At 46.5% G+C, this 13,565-nt stretch overlaps 2 protein-coding genes across 2 annotated transcripts in view; one reads left to right on the top strand and one right to left on the bottom strand.

Moving 5' to 3' along the window:
• Positions 1-13,565, bottom strand: part of SYN2 (synapsin II) — a 148,788-nt gene that overhangs the window by 32,760 nt on the left and 102,463 nt on the right. The window contains exons 4-5 of the mRNA XM_081822405.1: positions 13,151-13,307; positions 8,398-8,487 (exon numbers count right to left, since the gene is read on the bottom strand). Coding sequence (XP_081678531.1) covers positions 8,398-8,487; positions 13,151-13,307 — 247 coding nt within the window. The remainder of the gene's footprint in view (positions 1-8,397; positions 8,488-13,150; positions 13,308-13,565) is intronic.
• On the top strand, positions 144-11,252 carry TIMP4 (TIMP metallopeptidase inhibitor 4). Its single transcript, XM_006734048.3, has 5 exons — positions 144-775; positions 1,989-2,086; positions 2,493-2,607; positions 5,240-5,364; positions 6,027-11,252. Exons 1-5 carry the CDS (start codon positions 637-639, stop codon positions 6,222-6,224), a joined length of 675 nt encoding a protein of 224 aa, XP_006734111.1. The 5' UTR covers positions 144-636; the 3' UTR covers positions 6,225-11,252.

The raw sequence follows: 13,565 nt of genomic DNA, 5'->3' as shown, positions 1-13,565 counted from the left end.
CACACCCCAACTTTCTCTGTCCTATTCCATTACTGTTTGCTGTTGCTTTGGAGCCTCATAAATAGGGCATTGAAAACACTTCCTGCAGCTGAAAGAAGCCCTGAGTAGCTTGTCTCATTCCCAGTGTGCAGCTCAGCAAGGGGTCCGTCCTCTCTGTCACTGTCTCTTTTGCCTGTTGTAATTCCGTCTGCCTCTCTCTGACTCTGCCTGTCTCACTTTCTGTTTGTGCCTCTCCTCACTCTTGTTCCTTCAGTGTGAATCACAGCCCATCGTCTTTCTGCCCTCATGCATTTGTCTTTGTTGTGCTTTCTGTCTTTCTGCCTTGACACCATCCTCTTTCCCCGGGCTTTCCATCTACTTCTGTAAGGCTTAATTGCTTGGGCAGGGAAACAGAGGCTAGCGGCCTCTCTCCTGGCTTCCCTCTTCCTTTTACCGAGCCTGCCAGTCAGGAGGGCTGCGGGTCCTGCAGCCGTGGGTGGCCTACAGCCAAAGGAGGGAGGAGCCCATCCGGGCGGGATTGGCCCTAAGTCCACCTCAAAAAGCCTGGGGCGAGGGGCGCAACGCGTTCTGGATGAGCCCTGGAGGGCCGGTTTGGTCAGACAGTCCCCGCAGGCTCAGTCGGGGCTTTGCAGTGTCATGCCCCGGAGCCCCCGGACGGCGCCGAGCTGGGCGCTGTTGCTGCGGCTGCTGGCACTGCTGCGGCCGCCGGGGATGGCTGAGGCGTGCAGCTGCGCCCCTGCGCACCCCCAGCAGCACGTCTGCCACTCGGCGCTTGGTGAGTCCGGAGGCCCGACAGGTCCACAGCAGAGGGTGGTTGTGTGGGTTCGGTATGGGGCCGAGCTGTAGACCTGGAGTCTGGAGGGAAAGGGAGGAGATCAAATACTGCACCAGTTGCCTCCCACTGGGGCAGATGGGTCGGGCAGGGCCGGCGCCATAGCAACCTTGCAAGCACAGAGCCTGGTGGACTTGCAAGGAAATGAAACACCGTGTAAGGGAACCCATAGCGACCCCCTCTCCCCTGCCTACTGCAATTATGGACTTGAATGACAAGTCACGGGAGCTATCCAGTGATTATTCTGAACTACTGGATGCAGGGAGGGGGAGCTAGGGGCCAGGGGACTGGGCTTTCATTATAAACATCCCACTGTGTCCGAGCCTATAACTGATGTTTACTCCATGCACCACCCCCACACAACACACTTTTTGCCCTTTCTCTTTCCTCTGCCTGAAATGCCCTTCCCCCATACTCTTAAATTTCTGGCAGACTCTTATTCATCCTTCAACGTCTTACTCAGGTATCTCTTCTTCTATGAAGACTTCCTGACTTCTTGGTGCTACCACGATATCTCTAACAAAAATTTTTGTACTCCCAGTATGCTGTGCTGTTATTCTTTGTAAGTGTATTCTCTACTGGACCAAGAGTTCTGTAGGATGGGAGACCCTGTCTTAATCATGCTTGTGGACCTAGTACCTAGTGTTGGGCCAGGCACATAGAAAGAACTTTATAACCAGTTTTTGATTAATGCCCAAATGGCAAGAGACAAACTACTTCTGTACAGGGTCAGAACATATTTATTAATTCAATAAACATTTACCAATATCAGCTCTGGGTAGGCTCTCCTGAAGCCTCAGCTATATAGGTAGAGGACCGCAAAACTTCAAGGGGCTCCTCCTCCCTCCTCTACCCTGATGTCCACCTTCAGCCTACTGCAGTCTGGGCTATGGAGAATTAGACTCTCAAAACCAGCAGGTAAAGTATAGAGAGATTATAGGACCCAGTTGGCCTGAGGAGTTTGGAACTTCTAACAATTGCAGAGGAGGAGTTTCCAGGACCCCACTTTTACACACATGGCCCCCCCCACCACAATCCAACAAGACCTAAACCCAGAATTCCCCTATAAAATTCTCCAGGGGCCCAGGTCATCCAGATCCCAGATGGACTGCTTCCACAGGTTGTTAAAGGTCCCCTCTTTTCTCTTCTTATGCAGCCATTCGGGCCAAAATCTCCAGTGAGAAGGTAGTTCCTGCCAGTGCAGACCCTGCTGACACTCAAAAAATGATCCGGTATGAAATCAAACAGATAAAGGTACATGGGGATAGGACAGGGCATTAACCCCCTTGGGCTGTTGGGAGGAGTGGGGTCTGTGTACTGGGAGCGGGGCTGGTAGGCAGGTGACCCGGCTCATTGATCCTGGGGTATTTATGCTGAAGTGGAAGTGGATGACATGTTGGGAGCAGGGCCCACAGGCCCTCAGTGTCCATCCAGTCCTACGGCTGCCTGTGTGTGGGGCTACTAGAAGTATTCTCACTGGAATAAACCAAGGTTTAGATTTTTTTAAAGAGAGAAATGACCCAGTTGGGCCATCTGTGTGTACCAAATCCTGAACTAGACTTTTGCTTAGTTTTTTTTAGATTGAGAAATGAGTTTTTCCTGTTAAGATATAAAGTATACTCACTGACCCAACACTGCTTTTTTTGTAATTGCCTTTCAGATGTTTAAAGGGTTTGAGAAAGTCAAGGATGTTCAGTATATCTATACACCTTTTGATTCCTCCCTCTGTGGTGTGAAACTAGAAGCTAACAGCCAGAAGCAATATCTCTTGACTGGTAAGTTAAAGACCAACAAGCAACCCTAACAGTCTCTGTCCTAAGGAAGGCAGTCAAGAAGGAGCCAGGGCTGTCCTTGGGCAGCAAACTGAGCTAGGTGGCATTTTCTCAGGCAGAAAACAGAGCTGTGTTACTAAGAGCCAGCCTCTGAGTTGGGAGGAGCCGTGGTAACCTTCCTTTCAGTGCAAGAGTCTTCATTACAGTGATCTTGGCCACTGCTTCACTACTTTAAGGACAGGCTGCTCTCCCAGCCTAGGGCAGCTGGTTCCATTTTTAAACAGTTTTAATTGATATAAGTTTGATATCTTGAGCCAAAAATCTGCCTCTCTGAAACTGCCCTTTGTGGGTTCAGTTCTGTCCTCTGCCCATGATGATCCTTCAGAGGCTCCAGGACCATAAATACATACACTCTAGCTCCAGGCCTGATGGCCATGGTTCCCAGACCCTTTCCTATCCTGGCCACCTTCTCAAATGGGATATAGCTTGTCCCTGCCCCTCCCCTAGCACAGGCCCCTAAACTGGACACTGCACTACGGGTGATGTCTTGGTTTCACAGAGTAAATGAGGATTGTGCATGTGCAACCTTACCCCCCAGCACACGTATTATAGTTACTATAGTCTACAATGGCATTAACTTTAGATAGCTACATTGGGTCATGATCTTGGCTCATAGTGAGCCTCTGTGGCTAAATCACATCACAGGTCATATTCTGGGGGTGCAGTAAAGCACAAGCCCTAACAGGAGCCTTCAGTCTAACAAGTCTCTATGAACTTGGGCCCAGGCAGTTCTCCATACTCAATTGGTTGGGACAGGACAGTTAAGAAACCACACAAGATTATGACTCTGTAAGTGAATGAATGCAATACTAAATTATTTAGTTCAGGGAAAAGAGGTATTTGTGTGATTGTAAACAATTAGGGAAGTTTCACTGTGTAAGTGGGAACTACACTGCCCCTAAAGGAAGAAAAATATTTGGAAAGAAGGCAAGGAAAAGAAAAACACAGCAGGTGGGGAGAATAGGAGGAATTTCTACTATCTGTCCATCCATTCAGCAATAATGACTACCCACTTGCTGCCAGGCATTGGGCAGGAGGGTGGAGACTCAGTGACAAGCCACAGTCCTCAAAGAGCTCACAGTCCAAGCTTGGCTCTTGAGAAGTCATAGCCATTAGAAGCCATACTGGTAGGGGCTCCCCAAATCTAAGGATGTGGAATTGTGTTGATCTGGGAGCCTCTGGATAGGAGAGACAGAGGCAGGGCACACCACTGAGGCTTCCAGGTCCCAGGATTAGCACGCAAGGCCACCTCATTCCCTCTGTGTACCTAGCCCTCTGCCAGGCACTGTGGTGCATCGGGGGAGGAGGAGACGTGTTCTCTGCCCTCAAAAATGTCAAGTCTAACTGAGGGTGGGGATAAACAACAAATACAAGTCTACTGAGAAGTCATCAGTGGTGCCCAGGCTTTTCAGGAGAAGGCACAAGGTCTTTTGTCTAATGTTGAAAGCCCTTGTGACCAGAACACTGCCGACCTCTCCAGCTTTGTCTCCGGCCATGTGTGAGTGACAGCTCCCAGCTCCTCATTTCCCCCAGAGCTAAACTAAACTACTTGCAGTTGCAGAAGGTGTTCTGCTGCGCTGCGCCCCTCCACCTTGCACAGGGTAGTCTCAATGTCCAGAAGTCCTTTCCCTCATTTGTCTGGCAGGAGAACTCCTACCCACCCCTTCAAGGCCCAATACAAGCATCATCTCCTCTGAGACACCTTCCTTGCCGCCCACCCCTTCCACAGATGGAGATAATTGTGCTTTGTTCATTGTTATACTGCATCTTGCATATAATCACACAGCAGTATAATTTTTGCCTACTTATCTATCTGCCCTCCTGGTTATTAAGCTCCTTGGGGAAGAGATTCTGTCATATTTATTTCTGTATTTCTGGTACCAAGTCATAGTAAGTAGTTGCTCAGTGAGTAATTGAGTGACTGAGGTTCTAAGAGAGGTGTGGGCTAGGGTGGTCAGAGATGGTTTTGAGGACACTGTGGTACTGAAAAGGGTCTTTGGAAGCTAGGAAAGAGTCTGATAAGTAAAGAGGGGGAACTTTCCTATGGGGAAGGGGAGAGACTCACCAAGACAGGTATCAACGGGGCAGGAGACGAGGCTGTGTAGATATTGGGAAGGGTTAGAAAGAGGAAGGGACCTATTATTTATGGAACCTTCCGTGGGCCCAAGCTGTGCTGGGAACTTTACAGACGTTCTCTCATTTAATCCTGACAACTTACTACTTTCATCTTTGAGCAGAGAAGTTATGTGACTTTCTTAAGGTCATACGGCTGTAAATGAGAGAAAAGAAGGGGGTTATACCAACAGTCTGCCTTTAAAGCCCATGTTTTTCTCTCTACACCACACTAAAGGAAAAGGTCTTCATCCCACAACTCTCTCTCATACAAACATAATCTGTTAATATATTTGATATAAAAATTATAGAGGCTTTTCTGGTTCTTTCATTGAGCCCCATGTCACCACTGCCACCAAGAAGTCATTGAAGAAACTGCAATTCTGGGCTCTTTGAGGACCTGGGCTCTTGGAGCTCCATGAGCATATTCCTCATGCTAGGTCTTCCTCCATTCCCCTTGAAGGTCAGATCCTCAGTGATGGAAAAGTCTTCATCCATCTGTGCAACTACATCGAACCTTGGGAGAACCTGTCCTTTTTGCAGAGAGAAAGTCTGAATCACCACTACCATCTGAACTGTGGCTGCCAAGTAAGGGAATATCCATTTGCAAGGTCTTTTGGGGGTGGGGGAAGGGTCTTGAGCCTTGTAGCCTTACTCTTCATGTATTCCTTCCTTTGTGCATACATTTATTCACTTATTGTACTATATTTGAAATCTGCCATGGATCAGGCACTGTATGAAGTTGGGGATGGGAAAGCAAGATGGTCCATAGTCCATGATCCCAAGATGGTCTATGTAAGTCCATACTTACATTTTGGCTGGGAAGGTGGCCATCATTTAAAGAATAAGATAATATAGCTACCATTTAAAGAGAGTCTACTTTTTGCCAGACCCTGTAATGGTGTATTTATTTAAAATATTTAATTTAGTCTTTATAACAAATTTATGAAGAGTTAAGATTTCCATTTTAAGGTGAAGAAATTCATGCTGTAGGAAGTGAAGTGATTTGCTAAAGGTCAGTGGTGGACTAAGGACCTCAGGCCTGTCTGACTCCAGAGATATCATTTGAGAGGCAATACTATATGATAGGAGATAGGGGAAAGGGAACTCAGGAGGAAGTCTGGGGACCAGGAAAGGCTTCAGGAGTCAGGGGCATTTGTGCTGGGTTGTAAGGATATGTAGGAGTCTGAAAGGCAATAATGGAAAAAGGACACCCTACTCACGTTGATGTTGTGTGGCTATGACTCTAGATTACCACCTGCTATGCAGTTCCCTGTACCATCTCAACCCCCAACGAGTGCCTCTGGACAGACTGGCTGTTGGAACGGAAGCTCTATGGGTACCAGGCCCAGCATTATGTCTGCATGAAGCATGTTGATGGCACCTGCAGCTGGTACCAGGGCCGCCTGCCCCTCAGGAAGGAGTTTGTTGACATCATCCAGCCCTAGTAGGGGCCAGTGACCATCACATTCTTTCAAGCATCGTGAAGCCCAAGCCAGTTCTCCTTCCCTGTGGAGCTCTGGCTGTCACCACCCGCCTCATCACTGCCAGTCAGTGGAAAGTACCAAGTGGATGGTCTGGCTAGTGTTAGGATAGGGATGGGGCATGTTATAGCTTGTGTCCAAATGCCAGCTCAACACCTGTCAAGGGCCAGGGAAAGTAACATGACTTTTCTAGCCAGCCTTCAGCCCATCTCCCCTGCCTCCCAAACCCTTTTAGTCTAGCTGAAACCTGTTATTGAAAGTTTTGATTTTGGCTTAGTCTGTTTTCTAAAGCCAGAACTATTCCTTTTTCTCCCCAGGAGAGTGTGTTTTCTCTTACCTTAACTGATCTGATAGGGGAGAAAGGGTGATTATTACACATATGAGATACTATAGCCTTATGATGTACAATACCAGAAGGTGGGTTCACAGAATCAGAAACAAGCTGATTTGGAGGAATGAAAAGAACAACCCACTATGGCTGTATGCCCTTTACTCATGTCCCAACTCATCCTAATCCTCTCATATACTTTCATCTGTTTGGGTAGACACTTGGGGAATACAGAGTCACTCAATGTGAGACCTGCAATGACTTAACCTCCCTCCACATTCTATAATCCCCTGTATACCATTCCTGGCAGAGGTTCTGGCCCAGTTAACATACCTCTTTGGACAAGAATAGACTTAGGTATTGTCTCTCCAGGTTAACTATTCTTAATGCCCTCAACTGATGTCCATAAAGCTTCTCCTCTGTTTCTTTTAGAAAGTCATTCTCTACTAGATTACTGTCTTTATTCCTAATTCAGAAATTTTTTTTAAGCCAAAAAAGCCTTTCTCTTGTAGAGATGAAATTCCCCTTTAGCTTTTGACACCTCAGAGAGAGGACAATTGGGGGCAGAAGATGGTAGATGGGGAACAAATTTTGGAACTGTTACAACTGTTTTCATTGGTTAGCCCTGCTAGACTTTATGGCAGGAAAAAAGCCAGCTTTGTTCCCTGTCTGCCCTAAAGTTCAGTCCCCTCATCACTGTGTGTTAGACTCCCTGAGAATTCCAAGCACAGACCCCTTAGTGTTCCTTAGATTCTGCAAGGCTTCCTGGCTTGCCCTGAAAGGGAAAGCCCTTATGTTCATCTCAAGGATTTATAAGGATGAGGGCTTAAAGTTCCAGAGCCTCTCCCTGGCAAAGATGAAGGAGGTAGTTCTTTTCAAGTCCCAAGGTTACTATTCATCTTTTTTGTGTGGTTTGCTAATAAGCAGGGCCATGCCTTATATGCCAAATGAAAGTTCTTGATTCACAGAAATGGTTCAAATGGAGATCCCTTTTGGAGTAGGGAGTGGGAGGGGGAACAAACATGATCTCTGTCCCACAGTACAACACTGGAATGCTATGGCAGAGAGTCTCCATTGGTGGATTAAGCAGGATCACCAACTGACCAAGCAGGCCTGGGGCAGAGGATGTAGGGTCAGAGAGGAAGAAGGGAATTGAGCTAGACGTTGTCATAAAGGAAAAACATTAGCTGTAGCCTCTGCACCAACCAACCATGCCATCTCTCTGCTCCTTCTGACATCCTAGCATGGCCTCAGAGAAGGCATAGTGTTAACCCAGTCTTAGCGCAATCTTGAGGAAACCAAAGGAATGGAAGGGGCTGGTGAATAATTATAGGAACAACACCTTAGTCTGAGGAGTGCTTCACACTCTTCCAGAAGGCTATTACTTAATCTCACTTACATTTTATAAGTACCATATTAGATATCCTGGTCAGGAATAATTATGCCCATTTAAATTTCCTATTGAAAAACTCACTCACTGGGCATCTAACTAGTCCAGTGACATGTGGCAGGGCCAGGGCTAGAACCCAAAACAGTAGGATCTTCTGACTGTTGATCCATAGATTTGTTACTTTCTCAACTTGATAAAATGCCCTTGTTTCTGCTCTTCCCTATTTGGTCAGCAGACTTTGTAGACAAGGGGTTATCAATTAAAATTCAGCTGCTCTAGCCCCACAAAGCAGGTCCACAGTTCAATCCCAACAGAGTCTCTGGGGTTGAAATGCTGAGGCCCTCTTTAGGGCTCCATAATCACCATGTGGCTCAGAATGTAAACAGCAGAGGAACTAAAGTCCCCACTCGATCACCTACCATCTCTTTATGGTTGGGGTAGTATGTCTGCTCAATGAGTGGGAACTTTTCTCCTCCCAATGTCTTGTAGATGGCCACCAGCTGGGCAAACTGCAAAAGAGAAGTGAATGTTTCAGCTTATCTAGACACTGCAACAGACAGACAAACATCAGTCTATCAAACAAATATTTATTGAGCATTTGCTCTGTTGGGGACTTTGTACAAAACACCAAGGATATAAAAGAGGTGTACAATTCTTATTTTTAAAGAACGCATGTGTTAGTTGGGGAAGGGAGAGCGAAGGCACTAACATTCATTCAGTACCTATACAATTTTAATGATATTTCATTCATTCCTCATATCAAATTGATAAACTAGGTATTTTATCATCTTTATTTTACACATGAGGCTCAGAGACAGTAGAAAAGGTGCCTGAAGTCACAGACCTGCAAAGAGGTGAAGCTGGGATTGAAATTTGGATCTCTAACCTTAAACACTTGTATCTCTAGAGATGACAATTGATAAAGCTAGATAGGTAACATGGGGACAAGTCTTGAAAGTTCAAATGCTAAGAAAGGAATGGTAACTGTTTTCTGCAGGCAGTATGGAGTCATAAGAATTTGAGCAGGGGTGGGGCGCCTGGGTGGCTCAGTTGGTTGGGCTACTGCCTTCGGCTCAGGTCATGATCCTGGAATCCCAGGATCGAGTCCCGCATCGGGCTCCCTGCTCGGCGGGGAGTCTGCTTCTCCCTCTGACCCTCCTCCCTCTCATGTACTCTCTCTCTCTCACTCTCTCAAATAAATAAATAAAATCTTAAGAAAAAAAAAAAAGAATTTGAGCAGGGGTCATGAATAAAGCTGTTCTTTAGGAAGATTTTGATGCTCATGTTTTGCAGGATAGACAGACCTAGTCTCTCTAGGACTTACTACTCATCTAAGAACTGAAATCACTAGATCCTTCACCTAGGAGAATCCAGAACAACTCTATGAAGAAGAGGTAAGAGGTGAGGTACACATACTTACAGTGTGAGGGTTGAAAAGTGTTTGGCAAACATCTAGCACCCCCTGGAGTCCCCTGCCCCCACATTTTATAAGTGAAGAAACTGAAGCCCAGAGGGATCACTTGCCCAAGGTCGTATCATAGTTGAGCTGGATTCATAGCCAGGCCCCTTTATTTCCAATCTATAACTCTTCCTGCTCCTTCACATGGCTGCCTTTCAGACTCTGCAGAGACCATGCTCTTCCCATAGGAAACACACAGGACTTTTCTGCTCAATCCATTCAAACACACACCCACCCACACACCTATCTCCAGTGCACTGGCAACAGGGGTAATCCAGCATCTTCCCTCTAGTGCTACTTAGGTTAGTTTACACTCTAAATCACTGATATCTGGAACTGCTAGAAGGAAAAGTTGCCAGGTCAATTGCCTTCTATTTATCAGAGAAAGGAAAGCTAACATTTTTCAAAAGCTCAGGTCCTATTCTCTATAAGAGATGTTGGTAGATGAGACAATGGGACAGGGAGGTATGCGGGGAGGAGTAGAAACTTAGAACTGGGCTGTTGGAAGACTGGGTTAGAGTCTTCTGGTTCTTGTTCTGCTTTTAACTCGCTAGGTGTCCTTGAGCAAATGATTTCTCCACTCCAGGCCTCATTTTCTTCATATATAAAATGAAAGGAGTGAATTTGATCAGTTCCTCAAAATTTTTACCATAAAGGAACATCATTTTATTATATTTCCTCCCAAACTCCATTATCAAACTCTAGTTTAAGTGATCATATATTGTGATCCTTTTGTTGGCAAGGATAGAATTTTATTATTTTTGAAATGCTGGAAAATGTTGGAATTTCTGGGTCACTCCCCTTTGTGACACAGCTGGTGACTGTAGATCTTGAAGGCCTCCTCCAGAACTGAAAGTATGAATCCGGGACTCTCAAGCCCTCAAGGTTTTGTTATTGAAAGAGACTTTTAGAGAGTCTCTAGACCAGACATCTCATTTTACACATGAGGATACTGAGGCTAGAGAAGCAAAGGAAAGCATAGGTTCCCAGATCATGCCTGGAATTGGGAACTGCACTAGGACAGCAGCCAGGTAGGTCTCCCTGCCCATTGCATGCTCCACTGCACCCTGCTGTCCTCGCTATTTGGTTTTTAAACTTGCTTTGACTGTCAAGACCAACCCCTTGGACTTTTCTTGCCCTCTCTGATTCTCTCCATCACTCCATCTGACCTTTAAGTCCTGCCTGCCCACCTTGGCTGGCCTGGATTCCTTTTCTGCCCCTGGATACCTGCCTGAGCTCCCAAGATTCTCCAGCATCGCCGGCGAGCTCATGCCAGCTCTGCCTAACAACCTCTGTCCTGCTGCAGCCCACGCCCTGGCATGGCACCAAGGCATGTGGGGCCTTATCTTTCCAGCATGTGGGAGAGTTACACAGACACCACAGCGATGCCAGGAAGGCCCACGGCAAAATCCCAGAGTCCTGGGACAACAAGACTAAAATGGCAGCCAGTTTCCAGGCACTAGTTAGGTCCCTGGGAGCTCACCCTACCCTCCTCCACTTTATCTCCAGCAGTCCCTATCTGCTCAAGGTGCTTAGCTTGGCATCTAACCCCTGCCTCCTTGGAAACTTAGCACAAGCACACAGTTACCAATTAAACAAATGTAATATCTGATAAGGGTTATTTCCTGTATGCATAGACAAAAGAATGGATTTAGGAGCTAGGGGTGGTGTTGGCAATGAATAGGAAGATAATGTTCATTATCACCACTTCTTCAGTGAATCGGGAAAGACTTCTTGGAAGAAATGAGATTTCAGGATCAGTCTGAGTTTAATATGTTATCCTTAGCCCTCCTGGAAATAAATGCTTTAATTCAACTCTTGTGCCTTTGTCTCTAAAAAACCCAGATGGAGTGCTAGGATTTTTAGATAAATTTGCAGCAATATGGGATGGTGGCATTCTTGCTTTCTCTGGAATGCTACCTTCACTGATAGGGCTACTTCTGCTTCCAAAATCCCAGGGCACAGCCTGCCCTGACCAATTTATAATAGCAGATGTGCTCAGAGACACAGTAATGCAAGGTAGAGCCTTAACAACCCCACTGAGGTCTCCCCTCATACCAAGAGCAGTCACAATAAAGAAATATAGAAAATATGAACAAAAGTCATCATCTCAGAGGGACCCTCCCTTCACAGTCACCAAATTTGTTCACTCCCATTAACAAGCAGAGAACAATATATAAAATGCCATTAGTGTGGCAGCTGCTTAATGAAAATGAAGGGAGAGCTTGGTGTCTGGCCAGGGAGCCTTGCTGTTCTCATGTGATGCCAAAGGCAATGTGCTGGGATTGTGAATGGGTGAGAATGTGAACCTTCACCAGATCCCAGATCCCAGGAAGGGCAAGGCCCTAGGCATAGGCTCACTGATCCTCCCACCCTGGCTTCTGGCATAGTTTTGGAACATGAAGGAGGGGGCTATTTTCTTTAAGAGATCCTAAATACTAGGGGACTATAACAACAAGGCTGGCAAACTGGTGGCAGGTGCTTTACAAAGAAACCAGGCACAGAGAGGTTTACTTAGAAGAAAATAACTAGCAATAGCAGAATCATTCTGTGTGGCCATGAGGGAGCCAAATTCTAGCAGGTATTGAAAGGGTTGGGAAGGAAAGAGCTAGGGCTTATGTGCAGTAGGGAAGGTTGTATGACTAGGGGGGAAGAGGGGGTCCTAGAAAAGAAACTTGGTGAAGGCCTCAAATATGCTCTTCTGTGATTAGTAACACATTCAAATCATACAACTCTTTTAGCTTGTTTCTGCAAAACTCTAGGATTCTTAGATGTCTCAGGCCAGAGGCATCTGAATGAGTGATGATCAGGAACCCAACCCTCCCTCCTCAACCACAGCAGCTCCCACTGACTCCTCACTCATTGGTCTTTCTCTTACACTGTCAGATCTCCCTGGTTTCCAAGGGAATGGGAAAACTGTGAGTTCGGGTGTGAGGAAGAGATCAAAAGCAAAGGTGATGGGTCCATCTGGTTAAAAAACACCCTCTCTGGGGCTCCTGGGTGGCTCAGTCGTTAAGCGTCTGCCTTCGGCTCAGGTCATGATCGGTCCTGGGATCGAGCCCTACATCGGGCTACCTGTTCAGTGGGGAGCCTGCTTCTCCCCTGCCTGCTGCTCCCCCTGCTTGTGCTCTCTCTCTCTGTATCAAATAAATAAATAAAATCTTAAAAAAAAAAACCACCCCCTCCAACTCCCTGGGTGGTAAAGAGGCTTGGGGTCTGAGAACTTCAGAGTGACCCTTGGCAAGCCAGGGTGATAGCTGAAGTGATTTTTGAAAAACAAGAGGAAGAGGATGTGATTGGGAGCAGGTGTTTCCTTCTAAGAGGGCAGCCTGGAGCAGCAGTTATAGGAGCTGGGTCCCCACTGGCCTCAGGCCTTTCCAAAGAACATTCAGAGGCAAGAAACAGGTATTTTTATTCTTGTATCTTATATGGCTGAGGGCACAGCTTGCAGACTTATAAGGACTTCTTTACAGAATCTTTGTGTGACTTTGTTGTGAGGCCAAAAGTCTACTCTACATCAAAGGCAGCCCAGCCCTTAATGATAATGTTTTATTGTGAGAGCCCACCCTAACCCATGTCTCATCTGAAACTCCTCTCACATCCTCTCAGCTGTGCCTAGTGCATCTTGATTACCAGTGGTCCCTCCTGGGGGACTGGGAGATACAGGACCTGGATCCTACCCTTTTACCTGGGAGGAAGGGGGCCTCACTCACCACCCATGGCTTGTCACAGAAGTTGTAAATGGATTCCAGTGAGTTGATGCTGGGGAGGCCTGCGTACTGCATGCCAATGACAAGGTGGCGGAAGTCCTCATTCTCTGCCATGCCGAATGCATGCTGCCGGATAAGCACAAAGTCTGGCCGGAAGGACCTGGTAAAAATGTAGAGGCAAGTTTCCCATCAACCAGCCCCTCAGGTCATATATCATCTTGTCTCCTATTTCCAAAGCCCTAGACAGAGAAGGGGTATTAAGGGTCACCTGATGTAAGCCCTTCATTTTATTATTCTTTTATGGACTAGGAAGTGAGGTATTATGGCACCTCTTAAAGGAGATTTAAGGAACAGATGTCTGAAGTTCCCTTATTCCTCTGGATTAAGCACTGTCTTTTTCTAAGGTACAAATCCCCTC

Source organism: Leptonychotes weddellii, chromosome 1 (genome assembly GCF_054177405.1).
Source record: "Leptonychotes weddellii isolate Sample4059 chromosome 1, ASM5417740v2, whole genome shotgun sequence".
In the NCBI taxonomy this organism is placed as follows: Eukaryota; Metazoa; Chordata; class Mammalia; order Carnivora; family Phocidae; genus Leptonychotes; species Leptonychotes weddellii.
Note: the sequence above shows the minus strand (reverse complement) of the source record. Positions and strands in the feature narration are given on the sequence as shown.

Bases quoted from the DNA above. Each gene is read 5' to 3' on its own strand.
- TIMP4 (XM_006734048.3), top strand. From the start codon at position 637: ATGCCCCGGAGCCCCCGGACGGCGCCGAGCTGGGCGCTGTTGCTGCGG. The intron at 776-1,988 runs GTGAGTCCGGAG...CTTCTTATGCAG, and splicing joins CGTCTGCCACTCGGCGCTTG to CCATTCGGGCCAAAATCTCC. The intron at 2,087-2,492 runs GTACATGGGGAT...ATTGCCTTTCAG, and splicing joins ATGAAATCAAACAGATAAAG to ATGTTTAAAGGGTTTGAGAA.